Below are 20795 nucleotides of genomic sequence, written 5' to 3' on the forward strand. Positions count from 1 at the left end.
ATTCCGATACATTTCAATATGTTTTGATTCTCGGCAGGAATTTCTCAAATCTGACCGGCCACGCTGTGACGCACGTACCACGGCTTGAGAACCCCCTATGAGGAATGCAAGCTCATCTAACAGTAAGTAAACATGTGGAGAAGCTGTGATAGTCAGCATGACAGAAAATCTGGGTTATAACCAATCAATCAAGACTCAAATGATGCAATACAATGAAACTATTAAATTAAAAAGACCGGCTCACATCTGCTCACCAATGTTTACGTTAATATTCCTCCCATTTTCAGCTTTGCAGCACTGGCTTCCTGTAAAATTCAGAACAGAATTGACTTTAACTTCTTCGGCATCCTTGGTTTCATCAATTTGGTTTAGCTGAAATATAAAAGAAGCCAATCGAGTTTAATCATCAAGAGTCCGTTTATTTTCATATTCTAAAATGCAAAGGACATAACAGGATTTGAGAATAAATCCGAGGTTGAGTGCACAAAAATGTTCCACTGCAAGCGATTATGTACAAGAATGGAAATCAACAAATCTTTACAGAGTTCAACAGATATCAGCGTCGATATTTAGACTTTTTCTGAACGTCCTGTAGGCTTAACTGGACTTCATTTGTTTGTACTAGAGATCATTTTTTACTTAGCACACTGATTTAACATTTGAGTGAACTTTGTTTGCTGAATGAAAGTTCACTATTAGTGCATTAGGGACCATTTTACGCTTTATTAATGAATATTTTTTTTCCATACACACAAAGCTTAAATTTGATAACGTGGATGCTTTCTGTTATACGGCCACACAAGAGAACCAACCAAAGTGTGTCCTCTACCATCTCGCCACCATGCTACCCATACAAATACAATCTGATTGTACGATCACTGTATAATCAACGTGAATATTAGTGCGTCTTATGAATATTCAGAATCAAAAGTAATTACCACAAACATCTGGCAGCATTTTCTGTCAATAAGCTTCAAGGAAATCTCTGTTTAACAGTTTGTACAGAAAGATGTTTTTTTGGTGCGCCGGGTGACGGGAGACAGATCCTCCAAAAACATCATGGAGTGACCGCGTGTGTCAGTCTTTTGATACAATGTATGTTTCCTATCATCTCATTTGAAATGAGACCCGTTGATTGCAAATAGAAAAAAGTTCCCACTTAAAAGTCTCATAAATACATCCATTTTCAATTTTCAGAGAAAGACAACAAAACGGTTGCATAATGATGTGACCAGGGGGGGATACAGTAAGATAAGTGCACAATCCAGCAAGAGAAAATAGCAATAACATGTGAGCGGTGAAGAATATACACTATTAATGTGAACCCACCCAGCCCGAGTTTAACGTAACCCCATTACAATATGGGACTTGATCGCGCTTCTGCCCCCAGTGGCGATCTTTGAAACAACACTGCGTTTTTGCCTCGATTTATGCCTCTACTGAATACAAGATTACGATGGATTTGAAAGCTAGAATTCAGCTCAACACTATGCGTGCTATAGAAGAGAAGCCAAAAACACTTATTACAGCTTAAATAAAATCAAATATGAAACCGACCATTTCTCAGAAGTTCAACACAGATGAGTTTAAATACATGAATTACACTTTTTTGTTTTCTTTTTTTTCAAACCGTCAGTAGGGAATAACGAAAGTGCTCTGGTCAAACCTGTAAAAAAATAATTTATACACAACCCCCGCCGACCGATTGGAGGAATTCGCCGCAATGTCGTTCGGCGGCTGCTTTGCTTATCGGTCTTCCTCCGCCCAGTCGCTGTGCTGGTGGTTGCCCTTTCTGCCCGCGGCTAGCATTAGTTGTCATTTGTTATAAGGGAGGCAGGCCGGCAGTATGACGGTGGAGCAGGCCGGGCCCGCCAACGGCTCGGCCACCTCCCCCTCCAACTCTGTCCATGTGGCTTTCTCTGGGATGTAGCAGATAGTTGAAGACTTATAGGCCCCCTGGAAAACAAAACCAAACATCATTCCCGTCATTCCTCTAGGCGTCATTTTTATTTGTACTTTTCCTCCATCTGGATTTCTTGTCATGCAAACGAACAACGATGCACAATTGTAAAGTAAAGACCATTTTGTAGTAATAATTTGAAGGATCTCTTGCTGTTGGGAATGATTATGTTGAATCTGAAGTAAACACAAAGTGAGAGCTGTACCATGCTCCAGCTGTAGCCCCCCACGAGGAAGATGCTGTCATCTAATACGGCGCAGCCCGGACCGCTGCGACCCTCCAGGATGGGCGTCTGCAGGATGTTCCACTGGTCGGCCTTCGGGTCGTAACACTCCACCAGCATCACATCTAGGTGGGAGAAACCTAAGTGAGAGGGGACGAAAAACAAGCCGATGCTGTATATGTACAGTACGTAAATACAGAGGAAAGGGAACAAATGGAATCACTCTCAGCACGCGACATCTTGGTGTTACCAAAACGATAAAATCCCCCAAAAGAACAACTACCGGGAAGCTAAATTTCAGCAAAACAAACACAATTTCAGTTTTTCGCCACCATTCAGTCCCCCTGTTCTCATCCAAATGCAGAATGCAACGCTGTAATTGCGTTGTTCAGTATTTTCATATTGTCCCCTTGAATAACAAGTGTGAAAAGAAAATTGCCAGTGTAGGTCTCGCAGTGAAACGACGGTCACGGCTGCCTGCGTGTAACGGCGGCAATCTCTTTCACGCGGCTTTCAAAACAGGATCAGTCTTGACCGTCGTCTGTTCTCCAACCCAGAGCGCTCGAGTGCTTACCTTTCAAATGGTTTCCACCAATGGCGTACAGACGATCGTTCATTCCAGCCAGGGCATGAATGGCGCGCTTTGTGTTCATATCCTGTTTCCGAGCCCACACATCCATTATGGGGTCATAACAGTAGAGCCAGGAAACATACTCTCCATTGTGAACGCCTCCTGCAACAGGTGAAGAAAAAAAACACACTGAGCCGTTAATACTGTGTACAAACACGGCGTACAGACTGATCGATAATGGTACCGGTACATATATTGCTTTAGTGCCTGTGTTTCTAATAATTATCAGGGAATGTATCCTGAAATCTTTTTTTAGCCGACAGATCTGAACATCGCAGGGTTTGTGGCCTGATCCAGCTGATTCTATTCATCCAGGTTCCGCTCAAGGTCTGCCGTCACGCTCGCTTTTCTTTGTATTCCATATAACTGTGACTGCCGCGGTGAATGCTGCAATAGTCAGATCATTAAGTTCCCCCCGATGAGTCAGTCATAGTGAGGCTTTTCGTCTAGTCTGTGTTGGTGTTGATGAGTGTTTTTGTCGTTTAAATGTCACGCAGAAACAAAGCAGATGAGCGTGTGCTAGGCATTCCGGCCTTTATACCGGTCGGAACTGGCTCGGGTTCTTGTGTGGCGTAACTGTAAGCTGGCAGATAGAAGCTGGAGAACAAATTAAAAATGTTTATTTGAAGGAAAATGTAACTCTTTATGTTTTGTTGAAGTTTTTTGACGTGTTGCTATTTAGCATGTGGAGCTATTTTCAAAATTTTCCTGTTTTGATTCCATTTTGTGGTGGAATATATATACTATCCGGAACCTAACACGGTTGAATATTTTTCAAATCAATCCAAGCAATGAGCATTAGTTTTCCTTTTTTCAAACATGTACCTGCAGTGATGCATGCTGAGTCACTTGTTATGATAGAAATACAGGATGATTGAGCAACAGGGGGGTGAAGGTTGAATGACGAGCATCCGTCCTAACCTGAGATGTAGATTTTCCCATTGTGCACTGCTCCTGCATGGGCGGCCAGAGGCTGTGGCAGAGAGGACGCGTAGTTCCACTCGTTAGTCTCCAGGTTGTAGGACTCGACGCTAGAGAGGTAGCCTGTCTCATTCCTACCGCCAATCACATACAGGTGTTTCTCCAGCCGGCAGGCAAAGAAACTGGCTCTCCTGAGGAAGACGAAGAGGAGGACAAGGAGGAGGAGGAGGAGGAGGAGGAGGAGATGTCAACAAGACAACATCATTAAAGCAGCAATGACAACATTCACTGAAGGCTTATCAACAGATGTGTAAACTTGACATCCTTCAGGAAAGGAGACGTCACTAGATCTGTACTAAGTTTGATCTAGTTTAAGGTCATTTATATGTAGGGTGACTACATTAACATCAATCATGTCACAAAAGTAAGACTCTGTGTATTTATGTCCCTCCTCAACTAGAAGCTCAGAACTCTAAGAACAATCACAGAAAACCGCGCGCGCGCGCGTGTGTGTGTGTGTGTGTGTGTGTGTGTGTGTGGTCTGAAATCCAGATGTTTGCACTATGCGCACAATACGTTTTGTATCATGGATGCATGTGTGTATAATGGAAGCATTTAGCTTTTTTCAATGAAAACATTGCATTCTTAATTAATATCTTTTAATGAATCCAGGTTTATTAGTAAATAATTGCAGTCATATGGCATAACAACAGGCGGTGCTTCAAGTATGATATGGTACACATACCACAGCTTGAGAACCACTGGTCTAGACTACTCCAAATATAGCAAGTTAGCAAACCATCATCTTTTCCGATTTTAAATCCTATTGGTTATATGCACAGATAAACTATTATTCCCTCTCATTTGGGTTTTATTTTAAGACAAAAGCTCATACAAATTCTGACAATCATTTCATTTTTCTCTTCATATGCAGAACATAATAATGTCTTTATCTCTTAGTGCACCCTCAGAGATCAGTCAGATGAACAATGCTAGACTGAAGTAACGCAGACTCACCTCTCCTGCATGGGAGGCAGCTGGATCCAGCTGTTGAATCTGGGGTCATAGCGGCTGACAAAGTTAGTGCTGTGCTTTCCTGCAAAATAGAGAGACATCAAGATCCATGACACATGAGTACATTTACATATCACATGTACAGTTTATAGAGCTTCTACTTTAATACCACAGTAATTCAGGGCATGCAAACAAATAATGGAAGTGCTAAGTGCTGATTGGTTGAGTCATTGTTCACAGTGTGACTGCACAACTGTTCATTTATCGTCAAAGATGCCTGATGTCTGAATATTTGCAGATTGTTCAGCGTCATTGCAGATGACAAGTGTAGATTGAAGTGTTATGTTGACTCACAGTTGATCTTTTTGCGACATGTGTTCATAAAAATTATACTTAAACATAATAATAGTGATGGGTTGCATTGATTTTTTTAAAGTCAGATATGAATCAACACATACTTTGGCGATATTGATATATTTTAGATTATACCTAACAATTGGAGTGTTATCGATCAGTTGCGTACATAAGCTCTCAGAATGAAAGGAACCTTGACAACTCCAGAAATACTGTTACAGTACCGTTGGGGTTCCATTGGTCCTCTCCACCCAGCAGCAGCAGGAAGTTTTCCACCTCCACCACGCAGTGATGAGCACTGTTATAAGGCATTACTACAAGGGAAACAAATGAGCTACGATTACTCATCAGGGACAATAAAAGAGGGACACTGCTTGGATACCATACCTCCTAAATTAAGTAATTCATTAAAAAAAAAGTGTGCCATTTAAATAAACTGACTAATCAACTGTGTGGGCTTAGATGTCACTTATATTGATCACCCAGATTTGATATACTGTTGTAATTCACCATCCGGATGAAACAGGTCTTGATTCTTACATGACAGAGTTTTATAAAGCTTAACTGCCCAGACATGAAGATGAGGAAATACCACAGCAGCGGCTCTTTGGGGATACATTTAGAACATCTGGTAAAAGGTGTTTATGGATGAGGGATTATGGTTGCACCTTAAATCTGCTGCTGATCTTTATCAATTACAAAACATTATGGGCTGTGGCATGTTTGTAGTCCTATTTGTTATTATCCAGCAATCCCATTGATCCAAATCTACTTATTAATAGTCCATGAGATACCTACACCTGATTTCTTCATTGAGAATGACTTATTAATTATTTTTAAATTAAAATTAAATTCCTAGCTCCGCCCCTGGATATGGCCAGAAACTTTAACTTTTTGAATCTTCTTGGCAGAGGAAGAAATTTTAGTCCATGCTGGAAAATAGATGTTTGTCACAGTAAAATGGATTTTTGATTACTCTTTATGTAGAAAAGTCATGTAGAATTGCATGCTGCGTTTCTGAATCGGCTCCAATTTTTATTAGTCACCATGCTGATATAATGGTACACACACACACACACGCACATGTATTCTACACCTCAGCCAAATGATTTTCTTCTCCTTCTTTGATTTTCAGACCTTCCAATCATCCATTTACAGGAAGTGCCTCTGTCTGTCGCGAGGACAGAAAATCCGAGTGCGACAGTTTTTTCTCTTCAGCTGACATTACAATGTGGCAAATCATCTACTTTTACAGTCGTGTATTAATGAGCACATCCGGCTCATCCAGTGTATCACACACAGCAGAGACAGCTTACAGTCCCACGGCTGCAGCAGGACCCCTTGTGTGTATTTTTCGTGGCCCCCTCCTCTCCTCCATCATCCCTTTTGCTATAGTGACCCCATTGAGATGTAGAGAAATGGTCTTAGGTGACAGTCATAATGAACATGATCCTGTTCACTCAATAAATCTCAGGCCCGGCGCCTTTTGAGCACAAATCAGTGAAATGTTAAAGCCCACCTGTCTGTCTCCATCAGTCATTTCCACTGTCACCTTCCCACCGCCTGATGGATCACAGTTGCTGCAAAATTAGACAGCCTTGAATCTCATTTCTTTCCAATTGGCCTCTCCCTGCAATCTCACTCTGGCTGGCTGACATGTGCCGCTCCTCCACAGGAAAGGGAGTCTCAGATAGGAACTAATACTACATACGCTAAACACAGCTTTATCTTGAACGAGAGGATTAGGTTTCCTGCCTCCAGTGCACCTCAAAGATGAGCACCATATGACTGCCAAATTCCCTTACACGCTATTTACATTATCATTCAGTCAGCAGTATATAGGACACGGATGGGTGGCTATATATTTGATGTCTACTGACTTGTACTCATTCTAAAAAACCTCATATACTGATGTGAAAAGGAGATTATTGCTGTGTAGTGTGTCAGAAAACTGAAATGGAACTAAAGTGCTGTATTCTGAGGGAGGATCTGAGGTTTTGTCTCTACAGGTGTCTGAGATACAGGTGAAGATCAGCATTAAGTGGCATTATACTGTATACTAGTGTGGATTAGTAGTGCAAGGCTGTAATAACTAAGACCTCTATAGCAGTCTAAAACCCAAAGTCTGCTCTCTTCCATTCTTTAATATGTTGAGCTTTGCATGAATTATGATCTAACGGGTGTAAGAAATTAATGGAGGCGCCACTCTGCACAGAACAGCAGCCATGGGAGAGCACGTCCTCTGTGAGATGGACGCCATCACTCCATTCTACAATGAGCTCTCAGGCTCACTAGAGGGAGTCAGAAACCTCCGCATAGAGGCAGAGTCGGGGTCGCTTGACTGACTCCACAGCTAATGCACCACTGGCGCTCGAGCTCTGACGTGCCTTTATCACCATTACCATTGCATCCCACTGAGCTGCATTCCTTTGTTCTAGGCAACGCTGCGTGTACGAGGCTCATTTGAAATTGTGAGATTCTCATATCAGGTTGGATTAAAGAAACACATAAAGAGAGAGAGAGAGAGAGAGACGGAGAGAGAGAGAGAAAGAGAGATGGAGCAGTCCGGCAGCACTGTGCCTGCGCCTGCCTTTGTCTCGTGTTCGTCCACGCCACTGTGGGTACGCTAGATGGCAAACTTTACACTGGAATCACCGAGCAGCAGATATGTGACACAACGAGAGGGATCAGATTCTTCCCAAATTGTGTTGATGAATGTCTTAATCAAAGCCTGTCCCTCTCAGGTTTCGCCTCATTGAAAAGTTATGATTGAATGTTAATAATCTTCTATTCCACATCCATTGTGTGGAAGCTACATCAGATGGTCACTGATGTGTTAAGGGGATGATTTTGCAGTTTTGTCCTTCCACTTGGCCACGGACCATTTGTGTGTTAACTTTTTAGTTTTGACTGATGGAAATCCCTGTTGACCTTTCGCTTGTTGTAGTTTATACCCATGAGAGTGAGTTTAATGAGAAAATGACAACATAAACAGCAGCGGGGCTTGGGGCTGTTGTGTTTGCATGCCTCCTTTACCGGAGTGCACCCTGATACATTCGGGCCATACATGATGTAAAAATATAACACCACAGCCAGGGGAACATTAAGATTCCGGGACAGGAGGGAAATATTCCCCAAATTGTTAAGATCATATGTCACAACAACATAAGAAATGTGCCATTAAGTGAGAACAGACATTGCACGGGGTCATGCTGACAGAAAAAAAAGGCCTGTGGCTAATAAGTATGAATGAAGGAGCACTTGTGAGATATGTCTCCTTCCAAAACGAAAGAACGAAACTCAATAAGACCAGCATGCATAGGACAAACGTGGCTTCCTATCAGCTCTTCTTTGACCTTTGGCAACAATTTAGTGGTGAGCCTTCAAAGGTCAGGAAAGACAGTAAGAAAAACAGCAGGGGCACACTCTCCAGATGTGTGTGTGTGTGTGTTGCAAGAATGAGTGTTTCCCTTTGCAAATTTGCAGAAGATTTAGTTATTTTCTCAAAGGACACTGCAAATTCTTTTTTTTCAATAGATTTCTTTTGTGAGATTATGATAACTTGCCCTACTGGCATAGGTCATAAAATCAATATTAGAAAGCACAGCATGGGTAGGAATACATTCCTCCAGGTAATAGGCCACCAATTTATACTATTTGGTCAGTAAGAAACCGTGTTTATTTGCTGCTTTATTCCTCTGATCACATCTGCCTACTTGGCTCACCTGATCTTAACCCTGTATCAATAGAGACTGTGTCAAAAGATTCATTCAACATGCGTTTATTCAATCTTACATATTGATCGGTCCTGAAAGAACAATCGAAACTGCATTTTTAAATCATTATTGTTCTATCTCTGCCACAATCGACCATTAGATTCAAGCAAATCTCATCCTGCATCATAGCAGCATATTTCAGCAAAAACACGGGAAACCGGGCATGAAAACTCCACAGTGCTGTGAAGTCACGCTCTGATTAAAAACTTATATTAAAAGTGATAGTGATACATTATTACCTCAAGGATTAAGGGAACTCCTTTCCTCATTTTCGGCGGAAATTAACCTGTGCTAAAGTCATCCATAGGAACAACTATTTCCCCCTCCTAAAAGCCTCCAACACAAGCTGCCGCAGGTCCTAAAAAAATATATATATCAGAGCTTTTTCTACTCACTTGTGAGGATCTTCCATGTCTTTTTCTCGTCATCGTAGTACTGGACCAAATTGCTGGGCAGACGATCGGGTCCAGGAGGCAAACCACCCACCAGTAGCAGCAACCTCTTATTGGAACGGATTCTGTAATGTCACACGTGTGCACATGTGGACAAGTGTTAGGGAGAACATAGAACAAAGCAGGTATTAAGGCATGAAATAAGACACCCAAGGGCCAAAATAAGCACAGCTGGAACGCCTTTTAATTCCTCGCATTAATTACACAGGGGTTTATCGTGTTTATAGTGATCACTAAATATCTCAGACAGTAATACTGAATCTTTACCAGCAAATCCTTGTAATCTACAGACTAGAATAAAGGCACGAATGAACGGACAAATGCTGCTCGTCTGGCTGCAGCTACTAAACTTGAGACTTTGTAATCAGCACAATTAACCGAAAAAATACTCAACAGCATTCTTATCCTTTTCCTGTGTTATTGAATGGTTATTGTACTCTAAAGATATCTTTTCAATTAGCTGTGAATCTAGGGCCGTCCTGCAGGGTGCCATGCTTCAGGCTAAAAGCACAATTGAGTACATAAAGTTGACGATAAAATGTCTCCATTTCATTGGCTACAATGATTCATGTGACGTCTCTGAGATATGTCCCGTCGTTTGTGTGTGACATACGACCTCACAGCTGCACGTGTTACTGTACGTTAATGGCCGTTTGCTGGCTCTTAATGGATTTCAACGCAAATCCAACCAATTAATCACAATATGCAATAACAAAAGAATAAAAGCATCTGGCCTTTAAATTCAGACACTTTCACCTTTTCTCATTTTTGTATTTTACTTTTTTATGCTTGGCCAAATCAGCATCGTCTCTGCACATTCTCCTCTGCTACTGGCCCACTTGGAAGTGTTTTTGGGGTTATTCATATGCAAATGAGACCCTGGACATAGATAATGGTGATTAATTGAGAGGAGAGAAACAGTGGCATGTGAAACTAATTATGAGGATTCTTGATTCCTTGCTCGTTTAGGTCCATATGTGGGAATAGATGTGTTATCAGGATAATACAAGAATAAGTACATGTAAAACGCTTCACAGCTCTGTTTTTCCTAGTCTTCACAGATGCACGGCAAATGATCAAATTTGAACACCGAAGTCATCGCAAGGAACTTGAGTCAGCCGTGTAAACAAAAGCTGAAAGCAGCGCCGTCAATCAATCAACTTACTGACAGCGCCTGTCTACTTCCCAGCTCTTTAAAGTGCTGATCAGGACAAACATGGGAGCCATCCATGCAGCTTGGCCCATATGAGTATGTGTGTGTGTGTGTGTCTGTGTGTGTGTCTGTGTGTGAGACAAACACATCTAACCTTAAAATGGAACATTGCTCAATTGCCCCATAATAAAATGTCAAATTTAATACTTCTACAGACTCCAACATGCTAAATTCTCTTTGACGACATTTTATTTTCATTTCAAAAGCTGCAGCATCCTTGCACTTAGCCCACAATTGGTATGTAATTACCATATAATTGTGGCAACAATTTAATTACAGCATGATATTCGTGTGAGTTGCCATAATTCAAATGCATAACCTTTATCTAGTTTGCTGCATATTGTCTACACTGATTAGAGAGCAATTACACAGATGTGTGAGGAAATAAAGAGATGTTTTCCCTCACTGCAACATGTGTTAACCTTGTAATTATGGATACAGCACAGCACAGAATAGTTCAAGGCTTTTAACAGGAAAACCCCACAGTCCTCATTAACTGGCCTCAAACCTCCCACCTCCCTCTGCCTGACCACTTCCTCTCGATTATACAGAGCTTGTGAGCAACATTGATAACGAGCGGCCAATTTGTTCACATTTAACAAAGAAATTTCATGCCTCTGTGTGTTTCTGCTCTTTGTTAGCATCTGTATGTACAGTATGTCTGTCTCTTCCTCACCTGCTGGCCAGGGACTGCCTGCAGTGCTGCCTGAAGGGCATCAGGTGGTAGTTCATGGCGTCCAGAAGTAGTTTCTGGCACACTGGGTCACTCCTCATAAAGTCAACAGACTGGACCCTCTCCACCAGCTCGGGGGCAGGTATGAGGGCGAATCGAAGCCTCTTCATAAGGTCAGGGGCATAGTGCATGCGAGTCTCCCGGTCGTGCTCCAGCCAGAGGACTGACATCTGGAAGAGAGCCAGCTCTGACTCCACAGGGGGTGGCAGAGCATCTAGCATGGCACACATCTCCTCAAAGTTCAGCAGGAGTACATCCTCCACCAGGTACTTGTTGGCCAGCTTCTTGGTCTCATCCAGTCCGTGGAGCGCAGCGATCTTACAGATCTGCTTGTAGTTCTGCACTGAGATCTGGTCGTTGAGGAACTGAACGCTGAGCTTGGTGATCTGGGGGATGTTGAGGATCTTGCTGACTGACAGCACCTCTTCCACCGTGTCCAGGGAAAGAGTCACGTTGGCAGTGTACAGGTACTCCAGCACTAACCTTAGTCCAATGGAGGAGCAACCCTGGAGTACCAGGTTATTGATGGGCCTCGTGCTGGGGGTGACCAGCTTGTCGTCGGGAGAGGAGGACGGGGTCCCGCTGCTCCCTTGGTCCCCTTTGCTCCCTTCATTGTTGATTACATTGTGGGAGGCGAAGAGAGCCCTGAAGTACTGGGAGCAGGACGCCAGCACGGCTTTGTGGCAGTGGAACTGCTGTCCCTGGGCAGTGAGAGTCACATCACAGAAAAGCTGTTTTCTCCACAAGAGGTTGAGCCCATGCAGCAGGGTGTCACTGTGTGTTGGGTCAAAGGTGGATGTTCTATCGCCCGATCTGGACATGACTTCCTGACTGTGAACGCCACCTAGGCAACAAACAAACCATGCAAGCCATTTACCTCAGGTCATTTATTGGCACAACACACGGGGGGCTATACGTGCTCTCTCCCCCCCCTCTCCCCCCTCCCCCCTCTCTCCTCCACCCCACACCAAACTAACAATATAGAAGAGGATTTCTCGAACAATAAGTAAATAGCAAAACTGCACCGCTCGTCCCGTCCATCCAGCATGGGGATCAACCATCGCACCGCCCGGGCGACAAGCTTGCCTCCGACGCGGCTTCGGGTTCGCTTTCAACTTCTGAGCTCCGGGTCGTAAAAGCAACAAACAGAAACGCAGTAGTTCCCACAGCGATCCGCTCTTACTCATTCTTTAAGAAGATTTTAAAAACACACAGACATACACACACACGCAGGGTGGGGTATGAAACGGAGAAAACACCCAGGATTACGGAGAGATGCTGCGGCGCTTTTGCCCCCCGCTCGATTGCGCGGACTGGGAAGTTGTTGGATATACGGGGGTGGAAAGAGGCGAAACCCCACGACGGTGGACGGATAAAAAACGCAGCATTCCATCTCCCCCCATGTAGCTGCACACCCCCACAATGAGGACATTACACATGGCACAGATTTACGGAGTCATACAAAAGCAATTAGTTTATCTCCCCGGTAGCAAGTCGATCGTCGGCGCGGTGCGTTTCGCCTTGTATCCTACCTGAGTTTAGCGGACGTGAGTACCGAGAATTGTTCGTTGAAATGCAGCTTTCGGCGAGGAGAAGCGTAATATGCATATCGGAGGTATCCAAAAGGCGCGATCAAAAAGCTGTTTTCTTCGTGCGTAATGTGGCTAAACTTGACACAAGCGTCCTGTAACGTTGTCGCCAGATTCTCTAAAAGCGCCTGTCACAACTAAATGATGTGAGCAGCTCGCCTGAAGGAGCCAAACTTACCTGACTTCAGCTCTTGACAAAAAAAAAGAAAGTAAGCTTCAGGTTCCCAAATATTCTCACTTGGATTTCTCCCCTTTGTTCTTCTTCTTCTTTTTTTTTAAAGAATATCCTCTCCTTTAAAGTCTTATAGCCGCCGGTGTGTCAAAATAACCATTGATTCCAACTCATAAAGTCACTATTTCGGGTTATTTGTTGACGTTGATCATTTGTTCTTCTGAATTAACAAGAAGTGTGTGAGTGTGAGAGGGAGCTGTGCTTTCTGCAAGAGAAGAAGAAGAAGAAATATACGTGTGACAAATTATGCTACCAAGAAACAACACATCATTATCCTTGGGCCTGGGGCTCAGTGAGTCGTAACGAGAGTAATAGGAAATCCACGGTTGGGGAGAGAAACGGTCGTGCATGGCCGGTGGAGAGAGACCATGCAGGGGTATGGATGCTGGAGAGACTCGCAAAATTATGGCTCAAGGCTATTGTAAAAACTGTCGAGCGTAAATGACTGCGATTTCAAACATCTATGGAAGAAAGAAAAGAGAAAGGGGGAGAAAAAGCGACTCTTTCCCTCGCTGTTATAGAGAGAACCGTCAAGTTTTAGTGCGCATTGCTAATTAGTCAATTTCTCTCTGCCTTCACAGCCCGACGACTTTGCTGCTGAGCTGAAACTGCTAATTTCTGGGACCAGCCTTTTTTTGGCTGTGAACTGGATGGATGAATGGCTTGTCTCGCACAAATGACAAAAAGCCCCTGCCTTAATCTCCATCGCCAAAATAACCCCTCATCTCATTCTGCTCCTGCTAGTCCTACAAAAAGAAGGTGATCTATACCACCAAACTTCACTTTGGCATCCCAGTATCAGCACCAACATAGCCAGTAAACAATTACATTTACACAAAACATCATTCTTCATTACTGTGTTAGGAAAAAAAAAAAAAAAAACAACAGGAAAAAAACAAACGTGTCGTGAATGCACATGCCCCCCAAATGATGCCCAAGTGGGTGAAACAACATGTATTCATTACGGAGAATAACAGGGAAATAGTCTCACATTAGATTATCTTCAAGTCTTATCAGATCACTTTATTGTTTTACAACCTGAGGCCTACCTAGGGGCCTGGAAACAAAGACGGTTTGCGACCTAAGATCCATCATGGGTTAGATAAACAGAACGCAGCCCAGTTCTATAGGAATGCCCTGTTTGTTTATATAACACTGTGTCCACATTACATAGGCCTTTAATGTCCACCTGCAACTCCTCATGTGTGCCTCAAAACTGACTGATTCTGCCATATTCATGAGGCCATGTGATGTCACCTGGCCCACGTTCACCATTACATCAGGATTCCTTGTCAGAAATAACACAACAAATACAGATATGAGTCATTATTAACTTTTATTTGCAGCAAACACAATGTATAGACTCTGTTTAGGTCCTAGTTTGGGTCTGGAAGCTTTACTTTGCTATTATAAACGTGGAAAGAAAAGCTTTGTAATCTGCAAACTGTATATTATCGCTTTTGAAAGTATTCTTCCCAACCCTGTTCTAGACTAATCAGGTAACGTAATCATCTTTTAGGTTGACACCGCATGGTTACAGGTTCACACACTATATCAACCCCTCCCTCCCCCCCCCGGAGCAAATAGCGTTCTTGCAAATCCAATCAAAAACTGTTAAAAATGACTTATTAGGGATAGAGTAAACTGTCAATTAAAGAAAGAGCTCAATTAGAGTAAAAAACTTATATACAGGAGTCCCGTGGGACCAGAAGTGACAGATACCTCACAAGTTATGAAATGACAGATAGGGATAAATGGGTTTGTTCATGTACTATGAAACAGAGCGACACCATGCTACCGTCAAGCAATAACAGGCCACATACATAGGTAACATTTATAAGAGATGGAACCGGAACCATGTTTGATGGTTGAATATTTGACAAGCATGCAGCCTGCAGATCCCCCACTTAGCAGTTACACCGAGCAGATTCATTCTACATGAACTCTAACTGATTAGATTGTGCACTGCATTTCAAACAATTATCACCACTAAAGAGAAACTATAATAATGTTAAGTAGTGGCTCCAAAACACTTTTGTATTGTTGCTTACTACTATTATTGCGTTTGCCCCATTTTCAAAGGACTTATCATTGCAGAGCATTACGGGTGCTTCACTGTATTTCACTTTGGAGCCACACTGTTATCTTTACTAGCTCTCAGTTAGCACTACATTACCCAAGTCTCGAGCGAGCTATTCTAACGCAATAAAATGACCATTTCCAACTCTTTCAGCTCTTTGTAGCAACTCAGTCTCCTGAGGCCACTGGTCTTCAGATTGCAGGGCGTTTATGGTTGTAAGTTGTTGCAGTGTGGAGAGGGGAGGGGGGCTGTGGTGTGTGTGTGTGTGGGGGTGTTAGTGGGGTGGAGGGGGGAGGGGGGGGGGTCATCAGATAAGAGAAGAATTTCCAGACTAATTAAACCCTTTGAGACAAAGAATCACACTACAGTGATTTACAACTCTCTGTACCAGTTAACCCGACTCATATTTATCTGTCATATTACACAGATACCCTATCTACCTCTACGGGTAAAAAAAAGTGTTTCACTTGTTTCTGGAACATTCTGGAAGCATGAGAGGAAAGGGTTACATGAAGTTAATATTCATGATTTCAAAAGAAACAGCCTGAAAATAGCAACACGACAATCCCGATTGCTGACCATCTATTATATATACCCTAAATCAGCCTGTGCACATATCCACTGTAAATCCTCCATGCATTGTGATTGCTTATTCTAACACTCCAAGTTCCATTCATATCAATTATAATAAAGGAAATAAGCAAAAACAAGATTATTGTGGCCTCTGGATAACAGATTACAGAGTAAACATTTAATCTAATCAATGTATTGAAAGAAAACAAAGGAGAAGCAGCAAACTTGTGAATAGCAAAGTCTTCCAGGCATAATTCCTTTTTCTTGCTGGCTGCTGCAGAGGGTATGCTAAGATAGAAAGTATTATTTTCCTAAATGGAAGGTGTCAGATGGTCACGGAAATGTGATCGGCTGTTCAAGATCACTGCTTCCCATCTGCAATTTGTGACGTGTGAAAGATTCAGCCCAAATGTGCTCACCAAGCGGAAATCCTCAGCACTTTCTCTTATCGTGGAAAAGCAAGATAACCAGCTGTTTACAGATCAGAGAACATATCATATTAATATCATGGAGGGGGTGATACCATCTTGTTTCGTAAAAATATTTGTTAACTAAGTGTGGTGTGGTATGGCAAACATATAAAGTGAAAGTTGTAATTTTTGGTGTTTTTTGAAAGTATTATGATTTAAAGGTTTTATTTTATTAAGACTTAGAGAGGGAGGGGGAGGGAGGGAGGAGGAGGGAGGGAGGGGGGGTGTGTGCTGCTGCAAGGAAGCCTCCGGGTTTGTGCATTTCTTCTTTGAATGCAGGTTACAGCAAAAAAAATTAAACTGTATAGCTGTGAGCAGATACATTAGCGTTAAAGACACAATCATTTGTATTTCTTGACGCGATCAGCTTTCCTTTGTTTTAGCAGACGGCTCTGTGTATTTAATGAAATTCCCTACATATTATTTACCAAATAACTAAGATACATTATATTGCTTTGTGGATACTTGAGGACTATGGCTGTGATCCTATTTCAGGTCTGGACTATAGCTTCAGACTGGAAGTTCCCTCTTCAGAGCCTGGTTACTGTAAAGTGTCTCTGGCGATGGCTTTGCCGGTTTATCATCTCCTGAGAGCAGCTACGTCTCTAAAAAAGAAGAACAAATGACTTCACTCGTGGCACAGGTTTAAATTCATATAGGTGAGGCGAAACAGAAAGTGCGAGATAAAGGAGTCAATGCAACATTTCTAATTGCAGCTTTCATTTTCATCAAGATGAATGGGCAACTTTGAACAGATGTAGTCATCTGTTTAACATTGATGGACTTGATTAGGTATATTTAATGTATATTTTGATTTCGGGCCTGATTAGTGCATGCCTGTCATCCCAGCTCAAAGTTAATCTTGGATGATTCATAAAATGTCCACTGTGTAATAAATTGGAAGCACGTATATTTGCCATTCGGGGAGTATGGGAGACCTGCTGTTTTAAGCCCCTAGATCCCCACACATGGTGTAGCCACCACAGACACGGCTCACAGAGTCAGCCGGCAGCCGGGAGGTGAGCAGAGAGGAACAGGCGGTGTCCCCTCCAGAGTGAGCACAGGAGCGTGTGTGTGTGTGTGCGTGTGTGTGTGTGGCATTCTCAAGTGACAAAGGATACCAGTTGTGCAGTTCAGGTGGGAGGAGACATGGAGGTGGTATGGAGAGTCACCTAAGGGAGAGTCTCTAGGCTACCGGGACCAGGGCTGTGTTGAGTAGCCAAAGTATGGAGGGGCAGCAGGAGGCCACAGTGCCATGGAGGAGGTGTAGGGGGCTGAAAGGAGAGGGGGGGCTGCTGTTGCGCAGTCTCCCCAGCGTGATGCATCTACCTTCAGGGTGGCAGCAGGCGTGGAGTGGGGTGCGATGGAGCGAGCACGAGCTCAGTGGCGCGGTCACCTAGGGACGCTGAAGCCGCTGTAGCAGGACTGATAGTTATTCCATGGGAGAATTGCAAGATGAGCCCCATTGTATTAGCAACCCCCTTTTCACAGAAAATTGTATCAATGTTCTGGAGTCTTTAAAGTACGGAGGTCGGGGCTGTAAAAATCTGTCAGGTAGCTGTGAAACAAAGTCATAGCTACTATTTCTACAACGGGTTACACGGTATGTTATTGTAACACTATGGGGAAAATGGCTTCTCTAATTTAGCATAATATTCCAAACTGAGTCGGAATCACAGTCGTCAGAGTTGAACTTCACTAAATGTTTTGGCAATGGGAAGCCAATAAATTATTCAAAACTGATTTAAAATTCTCAGACATTAAGCTTTTAATTTCCAAGCCATACTTTTGTGTTGTGACTGTTCGAGTCATATCTTTTAGAAATTCTCTGTGTCTAATATGGTCAGCACTCCCAATTATTCACTCCACTGACAAGTGAAACAAACGGGACCAACCAGTGCATTCTGTATTATCTACACCCCTTGGATTCCCTGACAATAATTAATACAATGGCAAGCTGCTGTTACCAGCCCTAACGACACCAGCTCAACAACATAAGCTCTCGCATTCCACGAGCTCTCGAGAGGAAATTACATCCGGCAGTGAGGTCATGTACAGCGTGGTCACTAGCGACCACCAGGTCACATCACACTGTGTCTGGGAGCCTAGATCAGATAAAGGTCCTATTGTAAGGGCCCCTGTTAACATCAGCAGGTTATTACTCACATCATTACACCATGAATGTGAGGCTCGTGGGATATGTTGGGGATAATATGAGCGTACCCCTGATCTTATATGTACACAGATTTAAACAGGGGCCTGGCTGTACAGAGGAAGTTCATTGCCTATTAGACATCAAATGAATTGCTTTCATTTACGTGACACAACGGAACTGAATATCTATCATTGTTAATTTAACGTAAACAGTCCAAGGTCATTAAATTGGTCTTTTCACGTTAATAAACATGTAAATAAAGCACAAAAGACACTGAAATCCGCTTAATTAGTTGAGAATTCATGAGTCAACCCATGAATAAATCCATTAAAACCCCATGATAGTAACTGTTACATTTTAAAGCTATAGCACAAATCAGTTATCTTCAAATTTAATCCATCCTAGACAGCAATGTCCTTTTAAAAACATTTTTTTGCACAGTTTGAAGCTTGCTCTTTGAGATACAGAATGTTGGGTTTGAACAATGTGAACAAATGTGAATGTATGATGATGGAGCCAGTGGTGGGGTACCTCAGAGTTTATTAATATGCCATATGATGTTACTGAAGCACCTCACTTTTGAGGTCACACGCCATTATGCAGGGTTACCTCACTTGCATACAACAGGGAAAGACATTACTAAAATATCACACATATACACTATGTAGCATGTAGTCCTCCATGGATGGATGATGGGTCGGGATAATAATATTAGAATATAATAATAACCTGTCTCACGATAAAGCAAAAGTGAGTAAATACACAAACTGACCAATCTGTTTTTAGAGAGAATTGTCATGTAATCATATTAAACCTTCTTATTTTAGACTAAGAGGATATTAACAGGTTTTTTAATTATACAAGAGCACATTCCCCAACATCCATTAAAGGAATGCCACACTAATTTTAAATCCTCGCAGCAGGCATTGGCATCAACAGAAGAAAAGTGGATGAGTTTCTCTTTAACAGCTGTAATTTGTGTTTTCCAATCACCATGCTGATTTCTGCTCATTATACTCTGGTTTCACACCGGTAAGTGAGCAAAGTTTGGATTGATTGACTCTAATTAACTAAAAAATGTTCCGAGCCATGGATTTATTATCATGCTAGCTAGCCACAAATGTCAGAGACTTTCACAAATTATTATCCTGTTAAAGAAAAATATCTTTGAAATCAAACGAGTGTGGCAACACAAGGAACGCGCATTGTTATTCTGATGAATGCGTTTGGCATGTTTTCGGTGCGGTTCCGTGTTCCAGACTCACCTGGGCAAACACACAGACAGTAACACAGTAAAAACCTGACTGACTGGCAGATATTACAGCTCCCTTAATGTCAGAGAGACCAACATAGCCTGTGAAGAAGTGGTTCAACATAAAATAAAATAAAATAAAATAAAAACAAAATAAAAACAAAATAAAATAAAATGAGATAAAGTAAAATAAAATAAAAATAAAAAGTAAGATAAAAAGTTAAATAATAATAATAAAAATAAAAATATTAAAATTAAATAAAACAAAATAAAACTACTTGCGAGCATACCTGTGGCATTAAAACACATTTACCCTATGTAACAGTGAAGACCTGCCTAGTTTACACTAAGTTTCCTCTTCTGTGCTCCAAAACTTGGCAGCATTTCTTTCATTGATATTTTAGACACAGCTGCACCTCTCTGAACTCACATTCTTCTCTTGACTCCATCAGCTCCATGGCTCAACACTAACTCATGAACAAAGAGAGGACCGTGTGTGTTCGTGGCCAAACAAAAAAAAAACATCGAAAAGATCTCCAACAGACTTTCGTTAGCATCTAAACGCAGAATGTTGCTCTGATTCGCTTGGCTTCACATCAGTGATCAGAGGTGATCCGTGAAGTGTATCCAACTGAAACAGACCCATCGTCTGCATGGTGGCGCCAGCCTGAAATTGAGAATCATGCCGTCTGTAAACCAGGTTTGTCTCTTGATGCAACAAGCTACATCCTCACAACCATCAGAATACCCCGCAGGCTTGTACTGTATTTTCTGTCCCTGTCACATGGAAGAAAATACACCTCAGCCATCATGTACCCCCGCCATAGTCTTACAATCTTGAGAGGAGCAGGATTCAGGTGGGTACACACTTTGAGGCGTGCCTGCAGATAAATGTGATGACATCCACGTCCGGCTCGCTTTAATTTATTTAGAGGATTGATTAGAGGCGAGGAGTGTAGATAAACGTCTAAGGGAGGTGCTTTAATTTGAGGATATATCGTCAGTAAGGGATAAGAGATGAGCAGAGCGCTTTTCTCTCCAAGGTGCTTTTGGACAAACTGGTTGCATCGTGAATATTCCCTTGTTGTGTAACTAACAAGACAACATTAAAGTTTGAAAACTCCATTTAAATTTAATCTAATTTCCTTTTATGTTAATATTCCAACA

At 42.3% G+C, this 20795-nt stretch overlaps 1 protein-coding gene across 2 annotated transcripts; it reads right to left on the reverse strand.

Annotated features, from left to right (window-relative positions):
- Window positions 1–1815: 1815 nt before the first annotated feature.
- Window positions 1816–17546, reverse strand: klhl14 (kelch-like family member 14). Of its 2 annotated transcripts, none has more exons than XM_076145029.1 (9): window positions 17394–17546; window positions 11221–12121; window positions 9275–9396; window positions 5328–5417; window positions 4753–4831; window positions 3736–3926; window positions 2758–2916; window positions 2166–2323; window positions 1816–1956 (listed from the first exon to the last, which is right to left on the reverse strand). In XM_076145029.1, the coding sequence occupies exons 2-9, from the start codon at window positions 12096–12098 to the stop codon at window positions 1816–1818; spliced, it is 1818 nt and encodes a 605-aa protein (XP_076001144.1). In that variant the 5' UTR covers window positions 12099–12121; window positions 17394–17546. The 2 variants fall into 2 exon arrangements, with proteins under 2 accessions (XP_076001144.1, XP_076001145.1); XM_076145030.1 differs by lacking the exon at window positions 17394–17546 and adding an exon at window positions 12810–12855.
- Window positions 17547–20795: the final 3249 nt, after the last annotated feature.

This window comes from Genypterus blacodes, unplaced genomic scaffold, assembly GCF_046128005.1.
Source record: "Genypterus blacodes isolate CSIRO-AG114 ecotype Tasmania unplaced genomic scaffold, CSIRO-AGI_Gbla_v1 ptg000029l_1, whole genome shotgun sequence".
Lineage (NCBI taxonomy): Eukaryota > Metazoa > Chordata > Actinopteri > Ophidiiformes > Ophidiidae > Genypterus > Genypterus blacodes.

Excerpts from the sequence above, each read along its gene's own strand:
- klhl14 (XM_076145029.1), bottom strand. The coding sequence starts at position 12,098 with ATGTCCAGATCGGGCGATAGAACATCCACCTTTGACCCAACACACAGT. Across the intron at positions 5,418-9,274 it reads GACATGGAAGATCCTCACAA|TAATGCCTTATAACAGTGCT; the intron begins GTGAGTAGAAAA and ends TTTCCCTTGTAG. Across the intron at positions 4,832-5,327 it reads GGACCAATGGAACCCCAACG|GAAAGCACAGCACTAACTTT; the intron begins GTACTGTAACAG and ends TCTATTTTGCAG.